Raw genomic sequence first — 21,380 nt, 5'->3', positions numbered from 1 at the left:
AAAGTCATGATATAAGATAATAGGATGGGAGAGGCAAAGATGACTTCTAGATTTCTCACCTAGGAAAAGAGAAAACTGAAGAATCAGGATGAGAGGTCAATTTGTTGAGAGATGTTATGGTTATTGAGGACAAATTGGCCTTGATGTAGTGACTGGACATCTCCATAAATATTCATAGCAATCCTGCATAGACCTACTATAACAGACTTGTCTAGGTCTAAGGAGTTGCAAACATGGATTTTATAGGACTTTTGTAAAGATATTGACTTTATATTCTGTAGGCAAAGGGAAGTCGGTGAAGCATTGTAAACAGCAGGTGGACATGGTTTTAGTCCATTTAAGCAACCAAGTGAAGGCTGGAATTGAGAAGGACTTAATGAAGTCAGGGACACAGGTTAAGAGTTGAAGGGTTTATACACTTAAAAATGATTGAAGTGGTAAACTTAATATTATATGTATTTTACCGCAATAAAAAAGAGTTGAGAAGCTGCTTTAGGAGGGCCACCTGGGTGGCTCAGTCGTTAAGCGTCTGCCTTCGGCTCAGGGCGTGATCCCAGAGTCCTGGGATCAAGCCCCACATTGGGCTCCTTGCTCTGCTGGGAGCCTGCTTCTTCCTCTCCCACTACCCCTGCTTGTGGTCCCTCTCTCGCTGGCTGTCCCTCTCTCTGTGTCAAATAAATAAATAAAATCTTAAAAAAAAAAAAAAGAAGCTACTTTAGTAGTCCAAGTAAGAGATGATAAAGGCATGAACTGGGGAAGGATCAGGGGAAATGTAATAAGGAAGATATACTGAGTCATCCATCCATCCATCCATCCATCCATCCATCCAACCATCCAGTTATTCTAGCTAGACTCATAGCAGCTATTTATTATTTAACATTTATTGACCCAGTACCAAATGCCAGGCACTGTGCTGGGGCACAAAGATGAATAACAATTCCTATCATCAATTGCATAATGCACTCAATCATCTAGTGAGATAAACAGATACATATGCAATATTCATAATACAACATATCAGGGTAGCATTGGAGACAAGTAAAGGGCATTATGGAAGCACAGGGGAGGGCAACCTATCGGTTGTGGCAAACAGTCAGGGAGGGGTTCTGAGACATGTGGCTCCTGAGTTGTGTCTTAGACAATGAAGAAGATCTTGCCAGGTAAAGGAAAATTGGAGGGAAGAAGGGCATTCTGAGTAGAAAATAGCGCATGCAGTGTTGTTGAAATATTTGCTGGGAGGCGTAGAGGGGCAAAGATAGGGGAGACCCTGGCACTTGAGGGACTCTTATTGCTCCAGCACACCTGCTCCTACCTTGACAGGGCCCATTCCCTTTGCCCATTAATGTTGGTGGAGCCCAGAACCCCAACCACCCCAGGTGGGAAAAGCAGCCCTATCAGGCAGGGTAGACAGCCTAGTACCTTTGGAAGCATTGGGAGACAGCCCCCGTGAAGTTCCTGAGTCCTGCTCCAGAAGGGAAAGCAGTGGAAAGGGACTTTCAGAAGATTTTGAGGACAGTGCAGACCTCAGGAGTGTGTAGTTATCACCAAAAGAAGATTGAGTAAGAGTGGGGAAATGGAAGATTCCCTGGGTTAACTTTAGAGTTTTATTAATGAGTGCTCATGGGACACATCTTGGAGATTCCCAGAATAACTGTAGTAGTCACCTGAGGGAAAATGAACTTCCAGGGTATCTCTAACAGTGGCTAAAGGCAGAAAAATGCATTGTGTACTGGATAAGAGCAGCCCTCTAAGTCAAGCGTACTTGCTTTAAAATTTACTCTACCAGTTAATAACTATCTGAACTGGGCAATTTTGTTAATCTCTCTGAGCCTTTATTACTTTTCGTATAAAATGAGGATTATAATAATATCTGCTACATGATGCTGCCATGACGACTAATGATAAGGACACCCCTATTCTTTGCATAGTCCCTAACCCAGGGTAAGTAAGGTTGGTTACTACAACCATTATTACTAAAGTGACACAGTTTTACCTTCCACAGTCAGAAGGACAAGACATATAGAAATGGAGAGACCAGTGGTAACATTTTCAAATTCATAAGGCAAATCAGTTATTTTTTTTAAAGAGTTAGTTTTCTAGGTGTTTCCCTCCCATGAAGTGAAGGATACCCATGTAATTAGTCTTTTTAATAGCTGAATATCTATTTACGAAGCAAAAAATGGGGGAAGTTATAGGTTATTGAGAAATTGCTTTTATAAAATAAGCCAGATAGGACTGTCTCACCATTAATTTTGGAGTGAACTAATTAACAATATTTTTCTATTTCTGTTCTTATTTTCATAGTTTCCTTGTTTAGTAAAAACCAAGTAGTCCAGTTAATGAAGTTAGCTTAATAGACGGAGTTGATGTCCTCAGAGATTCTTGCAGGGGAAGGGCTGCTGTTTCACACACAGGGTAAAGGAGTACACGGCAGCTATTTCTGGAACTGAAAAAAGGGAACATTAACACATTTCAATGAGTTTTTCCCCTGGGAAATTGTGCCAGGTACACATTTTACATTTTCACATATTAGGAAGCTAAATATCTTAAAATATAGGAACTAATTCAACTCCAATGCTATATATTAACAATACTAAATCACTCTTATCACACAAATCCAAAAATTAAGTGAAATGAAGCTTTCTATTTTTTTTTTATAAAAAGAAAAATAAAGCCAAGGAGGGAAATGTTGCCTGCCTTCAGAAGTATGAATTCTAATGAATAAAAATATAATTTATAGGCAAAAACATAAAATTTATCTATGTGAAATTCAATCTTGTAGCCATTTTGGAAAACAATACTCCTAGTTCTGTAATGAAACCGATGCCTTAAAAAATTGGGAATACATGGGGCACCTGGGTGGCTCAGTTGGTTGAGCATTTGACTCTTGATCTCAGCTCAGGTCTTGATCTCAGGATGGTGATGTCAAGCCCTGCATTGGGCTCCACACCCAACGTGTAACCTATTTAAAAATAAATAAGTAAGTAAGTAAGTAAATAATAAATAAATAAAAACTGGGAGTACAAAATTATCTGACAATGTTAACAATTTCTGCCTTGTCGGTTGAGACAAAAGATCTTCAAACCGTGCAAATAAGACAAACATAGTTAAGAGGGAACTGAATCCCAAGATATGGAGAAGAGTAAAAGACTACTTGGTCACAATAAACATTACCATACTTTCAGACCAAGATATATCACAGGATACAAAAGGAATGTGCAGGTGCAATTGGGGACCCAAATAGATTACCAGTGAGAAATCATAGAGAAATAGAGAAGAATCTTTAGACTGGAGAAAAAAAAAAAAAACCTGTTTCTTCCAAAAAGGTTAACCCAAAAAACTACCAGCTAATAAACTTTGTATCCATACCCAGTAAAATCCTAAAGTAGTTTATGGCTTGCCAATAGTTAGGACACAAAGAGGTGGTCATAATGACTGATAGAATCCAGACGGGTTTACTAAAGGAAGGAATTGCCCCCAGCAGTTAAGGAATGCCACAGATACCAAATACCAGAATTTTAGCAATGCAGTTTAAAAGCTTCTCAAAAAACACTCATGAACCAAGGGCGTATTTGCATGCTTAATATAGGTGAATTCATAGGTGGTTGAATAATGTTTAAGACGAATGAGAATCTATTTAGAGGTTTAAGGGGTTTTGTATCTGGTCTAGTTCTTTCCAGCAATGATGGTGAAAGGATACCAAGAAAGCACATAAATCTCAACTGCATGATTATTTCATTGAATTTTAGAATAATTTTTTTCTTTAATTATAGAAAAATACTTCAATAGATTTTTGCCTTTTTTTCAAGACTGGTGAAAAATTGGGTCCAAAATAAGTAAGGTGAAATTTATGAAATGTAAATAGGAAATTTTACATACTAGCTCAGAAGGCAAATATGTAAAGCTTTTCCAACTTTATCTTTAGAATGACCCTGCGAGGTAGGTATTATATTTGCCGTGTTGTAGATGATAAAACCAAGGTTTGCTGAATTAGTAACTTTCCCAAGTCATATTACAGCTTCTTCCATTGTCACATCTCCATTTATTCAGTCTGACTTCCTCTTACCACCAATCTTCCAATTACATTGGGTCTATCCAGGTAATCCCGGATGATCTCCTCGTCTCAAAAATCTCTAATTTAATCCTATCTGCAGAGTCTCTTTTACATATGTTTAAAGAAACATTCACAGTTTTCAGAGATTCAGACATAGACACATTTGGGAGCTATTATTCAGCCTAACCACACTGTGCATAGTGAGCAAGGTGAGGAGTAGTTGGAGATGAGGTCAGGGAGGTGACTAAGAACTAAATTACATGGGCCTTGAAGGCCATCATAAGAATCTTGGGTTTTACTGTAAATTAAATGAAAAGCTATACACAGCAGTGACACAGTTGAACTTAGGTCTTTAGAGGATCAATCCAGTGGCTGTATTGAGAAGAGATACAGGGAGACATGATAGATGCAAGAACAGTGAGAAGGTGTTTGCAGTGGTTTAGGGGACAGAGGTGGCAGCTCATACCAGGATGGTAATGGTGGAAGTGGTCAGAAGTGGTTGGATACTGGAGATACTTTGAAGGATAGATCCAACATGACAGATTCAATGTGCTCAGAGAAAGAGTGGTCCAAGGATTATTTCTTTTCCATCTGAGCAACTTGAATTGCCATCAGCTCAAATGGATTCTGTAGAAGGAATAGAATTGGAGAGGTGGTTAGAATAGAACCACACATTCTGTTTTTTAGTCAATATTATCATACTATTAGATATCTAAGTAGAGATATTGAAGGGAGAATTGTATTTAGGAATCTGGAAGTTAGAAGAAAATTCAGAGTTACAAATATAAATATGGAAATATAGGAATTATATATAGCTATTATATTATAGCTGGTGTTTTCAGCCATAAGACTGGATGAGATCATCAAGGGGGTAAGTGTAAAATAAATAAGAAATGATCAAGGACTGAAGGATGAGCTCATCTATGGAACATAAGAAGTAGGAAGATCGGTAGGAGAAGAAAGGGATAAAGAAAGGGGGGGGGTAATCAGAAGGGGGAATGAAGCATGAGAGACTATGGACTCTGAGAAACAAACTGAGGGCTTCAGAGGGGAGGGGGGTGGGGGACTGGGATAGACTGGTGATGGGTAGTAAGGAGGGCATGTATTGCATGGTGCACTGGGTGTTATACGGAACTAATGAATCATGGAACTTTACATCAAAAACCAGGGATGTACTGTATGGTGACTAACATAATATAATAAAAAAATATTATTATACAAAAAAAAAAAAAAGAAGGACGAGAAGAAGGGAAGCTATAAACAGGGGCTAAGAGAAAATGACAATGCAAATGCAGTTTCCGGGAAGACAAGTGAAAGAATAGGGGTGCCTGGGTGGCTCAGTCATTGAGCGTCTGCCTTCGGCTCAGGGCGTGATCCCGGATCCCTGGGATCAGGCCCCGCATCAGTCTCCTCCACTGGGAGCCTGCTTCTTCCTCTCCCACTCCCCCTGCTTGTGTTCCCTCTCTCACTGGCTGTCTCTCTCTGTCTGTCAAATAAATAAATAAAATTAAAAAAAAAGAAAGAATAAATATTTTAAGGATGATGAATTATTAAATGTGACATGTGAGATGAACACTGAGTACTGGATTGACCAACCCATGTGATCTGGGATAATCCGATAACTCAGAGTGCCAATGGCCAAGATGGTCAGCAGATATAGATAAATCACTTAGAACAATCATTTCCAAACTTTGCTGCATTTCGGAACGAATCACCTGAGAATGTTTTAAAAATAGTGATACCTAGGCATCTCCACCCCCCCCAAAAAACAAAACAAAAACCCCCACCACTCTGATTAGGATTTTGTAGAGCTCCCCAGCTGAATGTAATGGGCAGCAAAGTTTGGGACACACTAGTTTAAAACAATGCCAGCATCTAGAAAACTTTTTTGGTATAAATTAAGTTGAGGAAGTTTGGTGGGAAGGGACAGGGCTGGGGGGCTGAAGAGAGTGAAAATTATTGTGCAATTGACAAATTATGGAGGCAGAATCATTGTAAATTCATTGCTCACTATCCAAGGGCTGCCTTGGCAAGTATAATTATATCAGGTTTTCCTCATTCAGTGCACCAAAACTTTTGGTCCTTATACCAAAATTAATGAGATACTTAGCTCTTCTCAGCAACTGTTAGACAAAGGCAAAGAAAATGTGTCAAAGAGTGAGACTAGTACCTCCAAATAGTGGGCAAAGCCAGAATGCAAAGACTGAGAGCCAATGGAGAGTCACCCTCAGCCACAGTGACAATTTGTAGTGACGCTTTCCAAGCAGCTCTGAAAACAGTTTATACCACCACTTCAGACTGCCTGAAGAATTAAGATCACAGATAGGTTTTATTTCTTCTGTAGCTGATGTAACCCTATCCAAACTATTTTTTTTTTCCCTCCTAGAAATCTTGCAGCTGTGAGTTTAATGCCAAGTTGCATGTTTCAAATAAAGTTCAATAAAGAAGGCCTAATTCAGATAACAAGAGACTCTCTGAGATTCTTTACACACCAGCTGTTAACTTTAGTGTTGAAATTCTGGTTGGATATTTGATGCTTTCCTTTAATTCAGAAAAGCACTTAGGGAAGCACTGGATTGATTTTCAATTTGGGAATCCCATGTCTGCAGAGCAACTCAGAAATGGTTCAGTAAAATTTTGTATGTTTTCTGCTCTAGCAAGCAGGTAAAATGGAGTTAGAAATGCATTCTGGAAAAAACAAAAGTTTGCTTATGATGCAATAAGAAATTCATACAGAAGGAAATGTGAACGCAGTCAGGAGGGAAATCGGATGGGGGTGCCCTGAGTAGGAGGATTCCAAGGTTAGTAAAGGGAGTCAAAGATTAAGAGTTGGGGTGGCAATTGTAAAAGAAAGACCTGGAAAAAGGAAGAGAGAGATCCCTGATCAGAGAGAAGGGGTGATAAAAGAATAACGAACTAATCATTGGGAACAGGAGAGATAAAAAAATGAAAGAATTAGGCAAAAAAGAGTGCCCAAACAAGAGAGAAGATGCATGAAAAGGCCAATTAACATGGCAAACTTTGGGGCAGGGGAAGGAAAAGGGAGTGTGCCTGGAACTGAAAGGAACAGTGGTTATGCCAGAAGCTGGGAGAAAGCTGCTCATGTCCTGTTTTGAAGGAGGAAGGAAAGTCAAACTCCCTGTTTTCTGCCATTGCTGATGACTTTTTAAACTGTTATCCCTACAGCAAAAAAGCATTAGAGTAAAACAAAACTATCCATAGATGACAGAAATGAAAACAATTGTGGTTAATTTATTACTGATCATTTTCAAATGTGAAAGTTCATAACAAGAATGGTGTGTGTAACTAACAAGCAAATTTGACTTACATGTGGCATGAAAAACAAGATAATAAAGTCCTATCAAAATATTTCAGTAAATGTCTATAAGGACCATGAGTAAGCTTATTTGCAAAGAAGTCAGTGGATGTTATATTTGATTTATAAAATTAAATGAACATACAGAAGAAATACTTTTGAGATATAATAATCCTGAGACATAACACACATAACATACCAACAATATGCAAATAGTATGCTAAGAATATCCCAAGATTATCAAGTAAAGAGATCTAGTAAGTCTGGAGTAAAGTCTAGTCATCTGTGTTTTTATAAAACCTCATGCATGCATCTGATGTACATCCTCAACTGAGAGCCACTGGCCTAGAAGATATTAGATCCAAATGAAGAAGCTTATGGCCAGTAAGCATTTTAAATAATAACTGAAATCTATGACTAGTAACACTTCAGCATTTCGTTTCATGCCTGATACCATCAGGCAAAATAGCACCAAATAGAAATATGTCATGGACAGCAAAAGCATTGGCAAATCCCTAGGAACTTGACATACAGGATGCAATTTCTGAATTATTTATATTAATAATATTTTCCTTATAGATATTTTTTACCTAGGGGAGAAAAAACATCTCTTGATTTGACAACTCTTCTCATGCAGCATATCGATAGGAATACAGATTTCTTTTTTTAATAATAATTTTTATTATGTTATGTTAGTCACCATACAGTACATCATTAGTTTTTGATGTAGTGTTCCATGATTGATTATTTGCGTATAATACCCAGTGCTCCATGCAGTATGTGACCTCCTTAATACCCATCACCGCCCTATCCCAATCCCCCACTCCCTTCCCCTCTGAAGCCCTCAGTTTGTTTCCCAGAGTCCATAGTCACAGATTTCTTTTTAAGCCTAATCATTTCTAGTACTTTACAAGGTGAAGGAACAAATCTTTGTGATTTTGCAGGGACCCCCTGGGAAATCACAAATAAAATTTTAGGTGCAAAAGATATACTGTAAGTTTTATTCTATTTTTTTCCTATACTGAGAGCTTGGTTTGGGGAAAACAAAAATAAATATTATTGGAGGAGATTTAGACTTAATATTAAGATAAGATCATGGGTGCCTGCGAATAATACTTGCTACCTATTTACTGAAGTGACAAAAGAATTTTGAAATACACATAGAAAGTAACGTAATTGTAAAAATATTAGCTCTTTCAGAAGTGAAGCCTCTCTGTTCTTTTCTTTTTTTATTGTTTTTAAAAATAATACCGGATGTAATAAAGTCAACATAAAGCACAGAAAGTTACTCTGGTAAGGCAATCTTTGTTATGTAGGCAAATAACACAGAAAGATTAACCCTTCATATCATAATGAAGGCAATAAACAGTAAACCAAGGAAGCAATCCCATCAACACTGAGCAAACTTTGCCAAGCTATTAAGACATTCCATAGCTTTTCAGACTCAGTTATTATAAACCAAGGCAAATAAAATTTACATTCCAAGCTTTGCCTTTCATTGTGCTCTTTAGTATTCTGCAACATACTGGGACTTTAGGATAAATCTTGCACGACCATGAGAACTAATTTCATAAGAAACAGCATCCAAGGCTTTCACCATTACTACCTTCAAATGAACCAATAAATGAGCATTTTTTAAAGTTTCCAGTTTCAATTGCCAATACAGTTAAAAATAAGTAGACATAACCCACATAAACAAACTCTTTGGTGTCCTTGATAAGTTTTAAGGGTGTAAATGGGTCTGAAGGACAAAAAAAAGAAAAAGAAGGAAAGGAACAGAGAAGTACTGTGTTAGGAAAAAAACTATTACTTCCCTTGAAAGTAGAAGTACATATATAGTCATATTTTCTCTGTCACTATTGCTCCTAATAGTCTCAAGCAACAATACTAATAATAACTTTCAACCTAAGTAACTGACTTCTATTTCAGAGGAAATTTGGTTGCAGACAATGGAGAACAGTCTGTCACAAATCAGCGTTTTAGCCCACAAGCAGAACTCATGTAAGTACACATAACATGACTTTATTCTATAGACGCATACTTCCTACAGCCTAATACATGTTCTGAAAGTAAGAACTTAACCAAAGATATAGCCTATCTGTAGCATATTAAAAGCAAAAGCATATAAACATAAAGTATGCTTAGAGTATGCTTAGTCATCAAAGTTTCTGTGTTCTTAGAAATGATTTAGGTATCCAGGATTATTCATTGATTAGCTCATTTTAAACAGTCTAAGGTTTCAAGTTCCCAAGATTTTTTTTTAATAATTGAGATATAATTTACATACCATAAAATTCCCCATGTCAACATGTAAAATTCAGTAGGTTTTGGTATATTTGTGAGATTGTGCAGCCATCACCATTAGCCAATTCCAAAATATTTTCATCACTCCCAAAAGAAAATCCCATATCCATTAGCAGTAATTCCCCACTTTCCCCTTTCCTCTACTTTCAGCAACTGCTAATATACTGTATGTCTATATGTTTTACCTATTCTATACATTTCATATAAATGGAATCCTACAACATGTGGCCTTCTATTTCTGGCTCCTTTTATTTAGCATAATGTTTTCAAGGTTCATCCATGGTGCAATATGTATCAGTATTTCCTTCCTTTTTATGGCCAAATAATATTCCATTGTATTAGTATACCACATTCTGTATACCTCCATCAGTTGGTGGATATATGGGTTCTTTCTACTTTGGGGCTATTACGAATAATACTGCTATGAACATTTGTGTACAAGTTTTGATATGAAAATATGATTGGATTTTCTTGAGTGGAACCTTGGAGTTGGAATTTCTAGATCATATGATAACTCTGCATTTAATTGTTGAAGAGCTACAAAACTGTTTTCCACAGCAGCTGCTTTATTTTGCATTCATACTAGCAATGTCTGAGGGTTCCTATTTTTCTACATTCTCACAAATGCTCATTATTGTCTGTCTTTGATTATAGTCATCTCAGTGTTTATAAAGTGGTATTTCATTGTGGTTTTTAATTGCAATCCCCTACTGACTAATGATGTTGAGCATCTTTTTCATGTACTTACTGGTCATTTGTATATATTCATTAAAGAAATGTCTATTCACATCCTTTGCCCATTTTTCAATTCATTATTTGTCTTTTTATTGTTAAGTTCCCTAAAGATCTTAGAAATTATCTTCAAGCTGGCATACTAGAAAACATGACTCCTATTGAAATAAGGTGTTTCAACTTAGTGTTTTGAATGTTAATGAATTTTAAATACGCAGAATCACATTTTTATAACCAAGCTGTATAAATTTAGAGAAAGCGTACCCAAATAGAATTTAAAGGCACTTGTATATTATATTTAACATTGGTAAATCAGATCAAATATTGCTGTTGTTTATCATACCAGAATTACTCAACTAGTCATATTTGCCAAAATTTTACCTTAATTATATGAACTTGGATTCTTAAAATGTTTCAGAGTTAGTTTCTGTATGAGTACTTTTAAAAAAAATCATAGCATTTTGAAAGTATTCTTAGTTCAAATTCCATATTTTCTTGGAATTTTAGAGATATCCAAAATACACATTTAACTCTATAAGCTCATTGGAATAGAGCTCCTTTCTTTTTCTATTTACTTTTTCTCTCTGTCTTTAGCACCAGGAACATATTCTCCTCCTCTGCCTTTATGAGTGTCCAGTGGTCTGACCGTGAAACATCACTGCCTGCCTGACTTCCCTCATTCCTAATAGCTTTTCTTTCTTAGGACAGGTTCCATCACCTATTCTCCTGATCTTTGTTATATCAGAAATTTCCCCTCTACCCCTAGTCTTTTTTGTAAAAGTTTTGTTTATACGGAGCCTTTTCTGTCATTACTTTGTTTCCATGCTTACTTGTTTTTGTCTTTTTTTTTTTCACTTCCCACTGCCCTAGGTAAATGGATGGAGGAGTTCTTCAATCATTTGCTTTAATATTGCTTTAGACTTTATTGTAATCAAGCTTTCTTAATCTCTATTTCATGCTCCATCTGTCTCAAATTTCTCTTAATTTTCATTAAAACACCTAATGTTACAAATGGTATAACACAAACCTCTGTCAATTGCTGTCATTTGAAATAGTAATATTTAAAGTATTTTTAATCTACTATGTTTTTCCCTACCTTCTTTTTTCAAAAGACTGGAACTTGACCACTTTCACACCATACACAAAGATAAACTCCAAATGGGTGAAAGACCTGATGTAAGACAGGAATACATCAAAATGCTAGAGAAGAACATAGGCAGCAACCTCTTTGACATCGGCCACAACAACTTTTTCATGACACATCTCCAAAGGCAATAGAAACAAAAGAAAAAAATGAACTTGTGGGGCTTCATCAAGATAAAAACCTTCTGGGGCGCCTGGGTGGCACAGAGGTTAAGCGTCTACCTTCGGCTCAGGGCGTGATCCTGGTGTTCTGGGATCGAGCCCCACATCAGGCTCCTCTGCTATGAGCCTGCTTCTTCCTCTCCCACTCCCCCTGCTTGTGTTCCCTCTCCCGCTGGTTGTCTCTATCTCTGTCGAATAAATAAATAAAATCTTTAAAAGAAAAAAAAAGATAAAAACCTTCTGCACAGCCAAGAAAACAGCCAAAAAAACTAAGAGGCAGCCCATGGAATGGGAGAAGATATTTGCAAATGACACCACAGATAAAAGACGGGTATCCAAGCTCTACAAAGAACTTCTCAAACTCAACACACAAGAAACAAATAAATCAAAAAATGGGCAGAAGATATGAACAGACACTTTTCCAATGAAGACATACAAATGGCTAGCAGACACATGAAAAAATGTTCAAAATCATTAGCCATCAGGGAAATTCAAATCAAAACCACGTTGAGATACCACCTTACGCCAGTTAGAATGGCAAATATTGACAAGGCAGGAAACAGCAAATGTTGGAGAGGATGTGGAGAAAGGGGATCCCTCTTACATTGTTGGTGGGAATGCAAGTTGGTACAGCCACTCTGGAAAACAGTGTAGAGGTCCCTTAAAAAGTTAAAAATTGAGCTACCCTATGATCCAGCCATTGCACTACTGGGTATTTACCCCAAAGATACAGATGTAGTGAAGAGAAGGGCCATATGTACACCAATGTTCATAGCAGCATTGTCCACAATAGCTAAATCGTGGAAGGAGCTGAAATGCCCTTCAACAGATGACTGGATTAAGAAGATGTGGTCCATATATACAATGGAATATTACTCAGCCATCAGAAAGAATGATTTCTCAACATTTGCTGCAACATGGACGGCACTGGAGGAGATAATGCTAAGCGAAATAAGTCAAGCAGAGAAAGACAATTATCATATGGTTTCACTCATTTATGGAACATAAGAAGTAGGAAGATCGGTAGGAGAAGAAAGGGTAGAAGAAAGGGGGGGTAAACAGAAGGGAGAATGAAGCATGAGAGACTATGGACTCTGAGAAACAAACTGAGGGCTTCAGAGGGGAGGGGGGTGGAGGAATGGGATAGGCTGGTGATGGGTATTAAGGAGGGCACATATTGCATGGTGCACTTGGTGTTATATGCAAGTAATGAATCATGGAACTTTACATCAAAAACTAGGGATGTACTGTATGGTGACTAACATAATATAATAAAAAATATTATTATAAAAAAAAAATAAGAGCCTTGGGACAGGTATCAGGAAGGAAGGGGAGCCAGGAGGAGAAGGGGAGGGAAGGAGGGAGAGAAAAGAAAGAAAAGACAAAGAGAGGGAAAAGATGGGAAGTCTCTTCTGCTGCTTGGAATCAACAGACAGAACTCCTTGTTCCCACCTTCCTGCATTAAAATACTTTGGCTTTGCTCCATAAATTCTGTAAATCATTTTTGTAACATAATTACAAGTGCTTAAAAATATAATAATAGGTTTGTCCATCAATAACACTTGCTCTTCAAACTGTTCTTTCATCTGAGTGAGCAAGACTTTTTTTGTGAGAGACCTAGCCAAGGACAAGGGTGAAGTCTGGAGTTCTAGACAAGGGCTCCCCTGACAGCTGAAAGGTCCCATGAGTACTGGGCTGAAAGGCAAGCCAACAACTTTGTTGTTAATGGATGTTAACTGTGGACCCAACAGAACTGTAGGCACTATGGACCATGAAGATGTACACAATAGAGTGCCTGCCCTTGAGCAGTTTATAGTAAATGGTACTACTGAATTAAATGTCAATACACACTAGAACATAAGGGTATACATGAATGAATGTATCGGTGCTGGGAAGGTGAGTGTTGTGTACAGAAATGGGCTTAGAACAGTTTCATGAACAAGACTGACTTAAACTGTGTCTGGAAGGGATGGAAGGATTGGTTGGTTTGAGGACATGAAGGCTGGAGAGAAGTGGCCATTATTATCAAAGAAACATAAACCAACCCAGAGGAAGGAAAAAGATAATACAGAGTATTCAGGAAATATTGAAGAAGATTAAAAATGGAAATGTTCTCATGGGCCTTGAATGCCAAACCGAGGACCCTGAATGTCCCTCTTTATCCTGTCTTGACATAAAGAAGGACAGTAATTTCTGAACAGGACTTCTTTGTCTAAGCTATACCTTGTGTCTACAATGGTCTTGTCCCCACCCTCACTCCCACCACCACCCTTTTCTTGCTATAGCTGGCTCCTTCTCATATTTGCTTTAAATGTCCACTTCCTCAGAACACCCTGTACATGTAATCTCTCCTCCTTAACGTTCTATCACAGCATCTCTGACTTGTTTGCATATAATTAATTCAACCACCAAGTGTAACTCTATGTTTATTTATCTGCCCAGCCCCTCTGCCAGCACCAAGTGTCACAAATTCAGGGATCACATCCTTTATATTTGTTTACAATGTTTTCTTGATAATAATGGCCACCTTTCTCCAGCCTTCCTATCTCAATCCAGCCAAATCTTTCCTTCCCTTCCAGACCCAGCTCAAGGCAGTCTCATCCACAAAATTGTTCCAGCCCATTTCTGTCCACAGTACATCAGGAAGAGGAAAAGGCCAACAGCCCATGAAACATCAACTTTGTAAGCAGTCAAAAATAGGGAAGGAAACCTAGGAAAGAAAGGAATAGGAGAAACAATGTCCCCAGTCACAGAAAGATGAGCTTCAAACAGGGGGTGAAAAATAGCCTTAGCAAATGTACACAGAGTGACAAGGGCTGCCCACTTAGAAATAATCATGGATCTTTAAGAGACAGTTTCATTGGGGTGGTAGGGATGGAAAGCATATTGTCAGGGTTCAATAGTGTGCTTTTGAGAAGCCTGAAAAAAGAAAGAAGAAAGATAGCTTCCATTTAAGGATGGGAGAAATATGGAGAGTTGACAAGAAAAAGATTAAAAATATAGGGTCAGGAAGAGGTGGCTGATAGTGCTGAAAAAGACAGTTGGGAGGGAATCATTAGTAATGCATTGTTAAAGGAAGCTTCAGAACATTCCTCATAGAATTGCCAAGACTGCATAAAGCAGCAACCTAACATCACATTTGCTAATTCCTCACATGTTGGAACAACAGCAAAAGGCCATAAAAGAGGCCTGACAAGCAATAGGTCTATGTTAATAAGACAATGAGGGGGGCGCCTGGGTGGCACAGTGGTTGGGCATCTGCCTTCGGCTCAGGGCGTGATCCCGGCGTGATGGGATCGAGCCCCACATCAGGCTCTTCTGCTATGAGCCTGCTTCTTCCTCTCCCACTCCCCCTGCTTGTGTTCCCTCTCTCGCTGGCTGTCTCTATCTCTGTCGAATAAATAATAATAAAAAAAAAATCTAAAAAAAAAAAAAAGACATTGAGGAATGACCATGGAACTGCAACGGGAGGGTTGTCTGTACTGCAAAGCCCAGCCGTACCCATTTATCTTCTCCTCCAGATATCTTTACTAAAATAAATCTACATGGCTCTCATTTATATACTCAAGAAAAGGTTTTGCACAGTCTTTCCCTACAACATCATAGAATTTCAGATCTGGAAGGGACATTAAAAATTATCTAATCAACAATTCAATAACAAAACCCTAAAGAATCCAATTTAAGAATGGGCAGAAGATTGAATAGACATTTCTCCAAAGAAGACATATAGATTACCAACAGGCACATGAAAAGATTCTTACCATCATTAAGCATGAGAAAAATGCAAATCAAAACCACAATGAGATGTCACCTTATACCCGTCAGAATGGCTATTATCAAAAAGGAAGAAATAACAAGTGTTGGCAAGGATGTGGAGAAAAGTGGATACTCATACTGTTGGCGGGAATGTAAACTGGTACAGCTACCAATTTGGAAAACAGTATGGAGTTTCTTCAAAAAATTAAAAATAGAACTACTCTATGATCCAGTAATTGCACTGCTAGGTAGATACCCCCAAAATACAAAAACACCAATTCAGAGGGATATTTGTACCCCTATGTTTATTGCAGCATTATATACAACAGCCAAACCATGGAAGCACCCCGAGGGCCCATCAATAGATGAATGGATAAAGAAGATGTGATATACATATATATATAAATATTATTGAGCCATTAAAAAGGAATGAAATCTTGCCATTTGCAACAACATGGATAGAGCTAGAGAGTACAATGCTAAGTGAAGTAAGTCAGTCAGAGAAAGACAAATACCATATGATATCACTCATATGTGGAATTTAAGAAACAAAACAAACAAGCAAAGGAAAAAAAGAGAGAGACAGACCAAGAAACAGAGGGGAGGTGGATGGGGGGGGGTTGGGGAGTAGGGGATGGAGATTAAAAAAAAATTATACTTATCATGATGAGCACTGAGTAATTTGTATAGAATTGTTGAATCACTATATTGTACACCTGAAACTAACATAACACTGTAGGTTAACTATACTGGAGTTAAAATTTTTAAAATAATAAAAAAAAAGAAAAGAACATAAAAACACTAAGTTGAAAAGGTATGTGCACCCCTAAGTTCATTGTAGCATTATTTACAATAGCCATGATATGGAAGCAACCAAGGTGTCCATTGATAGATGAATGAATAAAGAAGATGTGGATGTATATCCAACAGTAATAACTTGAGCATAAAAACTAATGAAATCTTGCCATTTGTGACAACATCAATGAACTAGAGGGTATTATGCTTAGTGAAATAAGTCAGACAGAGAAAGACAAATGCTGTATGATTTCACTTACATGTAGAATCTAAAATACAAAACAAACAAACAAAACCAGACACAGATACACAGAACAGACAGATGGTTTCTGGCGGAGAGGAGGATTTGGTGGTGGAGGGAGGGGGAGTGAAATAGGTGAAGGGGATCAAGAGGTACAAACTTCTAGTTATAAAATAAGTAAGTCACAGGGACGTAATGTACAACAGAGGGAATATAGTCAATAATATCATATTAGCTTTGTATGGTGACCGATGGTAACTAGACTAATTGTGGTGATCATTTCATAATGTATATAAATGTTGAATCCCTATATTATACATCTGAAACTAATACAATATTGTATGTCAACTATACTTAAATAAAAAATTATCTATTTATTAACAATGGACCCAAATCAAGAATGACATTTTCCTTTCCCAATTATAGTTTCCTTTTGTGTCTCTGCAGGGTAATAATAATTTTTTTTAAAAAGTTCACATTTCAACGAAAATATAACAAAGCCATAGTCAATAAACAGAAATTCTCATCTTTCCATCTCTAAATCTCCAACTGGTTTAATAATTCACTCCTTCTCAGTGCCTTAAAAAATGGGACTTTTATCTTTGAATCCATCTGTAAAACCATTCTCTTCTCCTCCCACGTACTAAATGGACTCCATTTATCACTCATTTTATGGGGGCTTATCTACTCCAGGAGAAGTTTGATCAGATAACCTGGTCCTTAGAAAACCAGAGGGAGATTGCTAGGAATGACTTCCATTGTTTGAGAACTTCTCTTTGATCTGGAATTTTGAGGAAGGCTATAGGATGTCTCCAGGGTCTCTTGCATTTTTGATGGTCCAGGAAATGATTACCCTGGTCTCAGAGTCTGGAGAGCCTTTGCTGAACGTGCTCCCTGGATCCAATCCTTCAGAATGATTTGAGGGTGAACTTAATTCCTAGTCAGAGACTGAACATTCCTAGTTTAATGTTGTGATATAATATGACAGATTTATACCTTGTTCCGACATAATGAAATGCAAAGACATGAAGTGTTTTATTTACACAGTAACCTCTTATTTCAACAGTTCACTCATTGTTCCATTGGCTTTCTTGGCCTCGTCAAAAACGGCCTCCAGAAACATCGCTGTGCCTTGCAGAGCAGCCTCACCGCTTTACAGAGACTGGAACACCAGGCCATAAAGTCATGAAGGAAGAAAACAACAACATAAACAAGAAACAAAACCAGGAGACCTGAGACCTTCCACTGCTCTAGAGCTTCCATCCTTTCCTCTGTCTGGATACAGAAGTCACAGAATATATGTTGTATAGACCCCTTCTCAGGTTCATTGTTCACTCAGCAAACATGGCTGATCATTGCTTCAGCAAGCACTGTGTTCCCTCTAGGAGACATAGAGATGAAAAGGATACTGTTCTACACTCGAGGAGAAGACAGCCTTGAGAGGGAACCAGACAAATACTCAAATTCAATGTGCTGTGCCCTTCAGTAGACAACGTACTGGTATTAGAGAGGAGGACACAAAGAAGAGATTAAACTAACCCGGGGGTAGTCAAGAAAGCTTTAGAGAATCATTTTAACTGAAAATCATTTCAGCTCTGTTATAAACCAAACCCCTATGACTTTAGTTCAACAACCCAGGTAGAGAACCTGGGGAAAGATATGGTACTTTCTCTTCTAACCAGTGTTCTGGCCATAATATTGGAGGGTACAGAATCCTTGGCTATAACTCTTCAGGAAATTTGAAAAGTGTGTGTGTGTAGAGAGATGCTGGCTCCCACTCTTTCCCAGAGTAAGAGCAGGCCTTGGCATGGGGCAAAATAGGAGTCACCCTAGATAACACCATTCTTATTTACTAGAGCAAAGTATATCCCCCAAGATGGGTTTTCTGATATATCTGGATAGGAGAGAGTGGATGAAAAAAACCGCCATCTTCATCACCAACATGGAAAAAACAAGGAGATGGTTTGCTCCAAGGTTTTTTATTCCCCCCTAGTTTTAAGAGAGAGGAGACAAAGCAGACCTCATTCTTAAAGACTTGCTACTCAAGGTGTGACTGAAACACCAGCAGCATGAGCATCACCTGGAAGCTTGTTAGAAATGCTGAATCTCGGGCCGCAGCCCCAAACGACTGCATCAGAAGGGGCAGCTTAACAAGATCCACAGGTGATTTGATTTCTACGCATATTAAAATTTGAGAAGCCCCGCTCTAGACCAGCATGGTGGCTGAACATTGGAATCACCTGAGGAGCCTTTTAAAGCACCGATCCCACCCCTAGGAATTCTGATTTAAATGGTCTGGCTTCCTAAATGATTCCAAATGTGAGTGAAGGTAGTAAAGCACGTGGAAGCCTCCTGTTCCTTATAAGAACCTCGGAAAACGCAGCGGGTCTGGGTGCTGCTGACGTGGAATGGATACAGAGAACTCCCAGAAGCCCAGGGAAGTGGCTGCCCCTTCTTCGTGCAGGTAGGAGCTGGGCCCAAGCCTGGCTGTGCAGATTCGGGGGCCTGACCTTACCCTTGCACATATGCTCATTAAGGCTATTCACCATGCATTTCAGTATGTGGGATCCATATAGAAATGTGTTATGGTACGTGAGAACCTTAAGCCCAGAATGTTCTACGTATGTGTACATGTTTAGCTCATCCTCAAGTAAATCATTTGCATTTAGGATAGGGTCCTGTGCTGTAGAAGGTAATAAAAGGAGAAAGGTTGTCCAAGAAAGTTAGGGGCCTGAAGTCGTAAAGCAAGAGACAAACAAAAAAAACCAGAAGTTACCCAAAGGAAGCAGCACCCAGTGAACCCCAGCCATGAGTCAGCACAGGGGAGGCCCAGCCCCTTTTAGGGGAGCCTGATTAAGGATCGGGCTCAGCTGCTGGGCTGGGCTGTGTGTGCTGCAGCTTCTCGTCCCAAGACCAAGTCTTAATAGCAACTTCCCTTCTTCGGCTGCTTAAACTTTTTTTTCCCCCTGTGGCTGGAAAGAAGTGTCACATTTTACTCGCTCCCAAGCCTTTGCCCCCACCCCCTCCCAGAGAACGCTTGCGCGTGTGGAGGGGGCACTGTGAGCCACCTCCAGCCTCGGGTGACTGCTGTAAGGAACTTTCAGCTCCTCTCATTGCAACACTATGCAGTTCCCCGGGAAGCCCAGGACTCGGACAGCTGCTTTTCTGCCTCTTTGCCTGCTTTTTTTGAAGATTCTGCAACTAGGGCACGGCCACCTTTATAACAACCGCTACGCTGGGTGAGTAGAGCGACTTTCATTCCCTACGTGGCTTTTAGTTGGATGAGGGGGCTGGTTTGCCCCTGAGCATGCCTCGCTTTTTTCCTCATCTGTGGTTTCTGTGTGAATCTGTACACTTTCCTGTCACCTAAAGTGAAACGTGTGTGCCGTTCCCCGCTCTTGGGTTGAGCTCCCGGAGAGAATGTGGTGGTCCCAAGTCTAGCTTTTCACACTTTCTGTAGTGTGCCAGCCTTCACTGTGGACCTGTGTTGAATGGGATTCTGTCTTTGGAGGAGCCGTGGACAGTACGTACAATATTTGCCTTGGTAGAGATCAGTGTAGGAAGGATGCTGTTGTGCCACATGAATCATGACCTGAAAGCTAGAGCTGCTCCTTCAGAATCCTAGGCAGAGGTGGTTGAAACTCACCAGTGATGACTTAAGAACGGACTGTGATTTTTGTGTGTGCTTGTTAGTCTACATAGTAGTTATTAGAAATACTTTCAAATCCGAGCAATGCAAATGAGCCAACTCAAGCAGAATAAAAGTAGCCAACAGTAAAATTACGGGTATTTTTCTGAAGGGAAGAATGTAAAAGGGAAAAACCGTTCCCTGTCGCCCCATGTCTGTAGGTTAGGATACTTCGTGTTTGCCTTTCATAAGGAGGCACAGGACTGCGTATGAAGCCGTGTAGGACTATGCACGTCTTACCCCCACAGGCTTGCTGTGGACTACAGACCATGTGCTTTGCTCAGATTTGCAGGGGGTCATTCTCTGAATCTGAAAAGTATGGCATTACTGCGTTTTAAAGCAGGAAGAACCTTAAATAGCTCGTCTAATTCAATTGCTTTTTACAGAGGAGGAAAATCAGCATCTTTAATCTTTCTTTCCGTAACTACCAGTTGAGGAAAACTTTTACCTAGATGTGGGTTGTGACCAGGTAGTATGCAGGGTGTTGAGGTAAAGTTGTTCTTACTAGGTAAGAAATCGTGTCAAGGAGAACTCAGAAGTATGACCCTGAAAAAAGAAATGTTTCCCTTTGTCTCTTAAAGAATATAGGCCCTGCCTTTACCGTTCCTCCTGAATACGGTGCTTGCAAAGGAAAGTTTAAAAAAACAACAACAAAAAAACGGTCCTCGGTTTTGGGGGCTACAGGATGGGGGTGGAGGCATTGGTGGAGATAGGGCTATAGATGGTCATACAATCCCAATTTTTCCACCCTGCTATTCCCAGGAGAAAGAGAAAGGAGTGAACATCTGAAGGGCTGCTTTTCAGTCTCCTAAACACACAAGGTCCAGGCTTCACATCCTGTCATTCGTCATTGCCTTTGGAGATCTGGGCGAGGGAGCCAGGTTTAATGACTGGTATAGGCCCTGCTGTGGAGTTTACGGATTCTCTTGGCTGATGTCAGGCCATATGATAATCATAGATCACAGGTTCAGATGCAGCCATGTGACATAGGCCTGCACTCCCCCACTCAGCTGTGACTGTTCTTAATTATTTCAGTGCATGGTACTCGACGATGACCAAGTTTAGCAGACCCGCTTCAGCTAAGCAGGTGCGTACACTTTCCTAAGCACCACTTAGAGGAAACACAGCCCATGGCAGGGACTTTCTTCTAGAATTTGCTGCAACTGGAGCTTTTCTGGAGGAAGCTGCA

At 39.2% G+C, this 21,380-nt stretch overlaps 1 protein-coding gene across 1 annotated transcript in view; it reads left to right on the top strand.

Annotated features, from left to right (window-relative positions):
• CPA6 (carboxypeptidase A6) overlaps positions 1 to 21,380 on the top strand; it is a 409,345-nt gene that overhangs the window by 67,881 nt on the left and 320,084 nt on the right. The window contains exon 4 of the mRNA XM_057307941.1: positions 17,570 to 19,742. Coding sequence (XP_057163924.1) covers positions 19,627 to 19,742 — 116 coding nt within the window. The 5' untranslated portion in view covers positions 17,570 to 19,626. The remainder of the gene's footprint in view (positions 1 to 17,569; positions 19,743 to 21,380) is intronic.

The sequence above is a fragment of the Ursus arctos genome, unplaced genomic scaffold, assembly GCF_023065955.2.
Source record: "Ursus arctos isolate Adak ecotype North America unplaced genomic scaffold, UrsArc2.0 scaffold_6, whole genome shotgun sequence".
In the NCBI taxonomy this organism is placed as follows: Eukaryota; Metazoa; Chordata; class Mammalia; order Carnivora; family Ursidae; genus Ursus; species Ursus arctos.
This window is presented reverse-complemented; position numbering and strand designations above follow the sequence as displayed.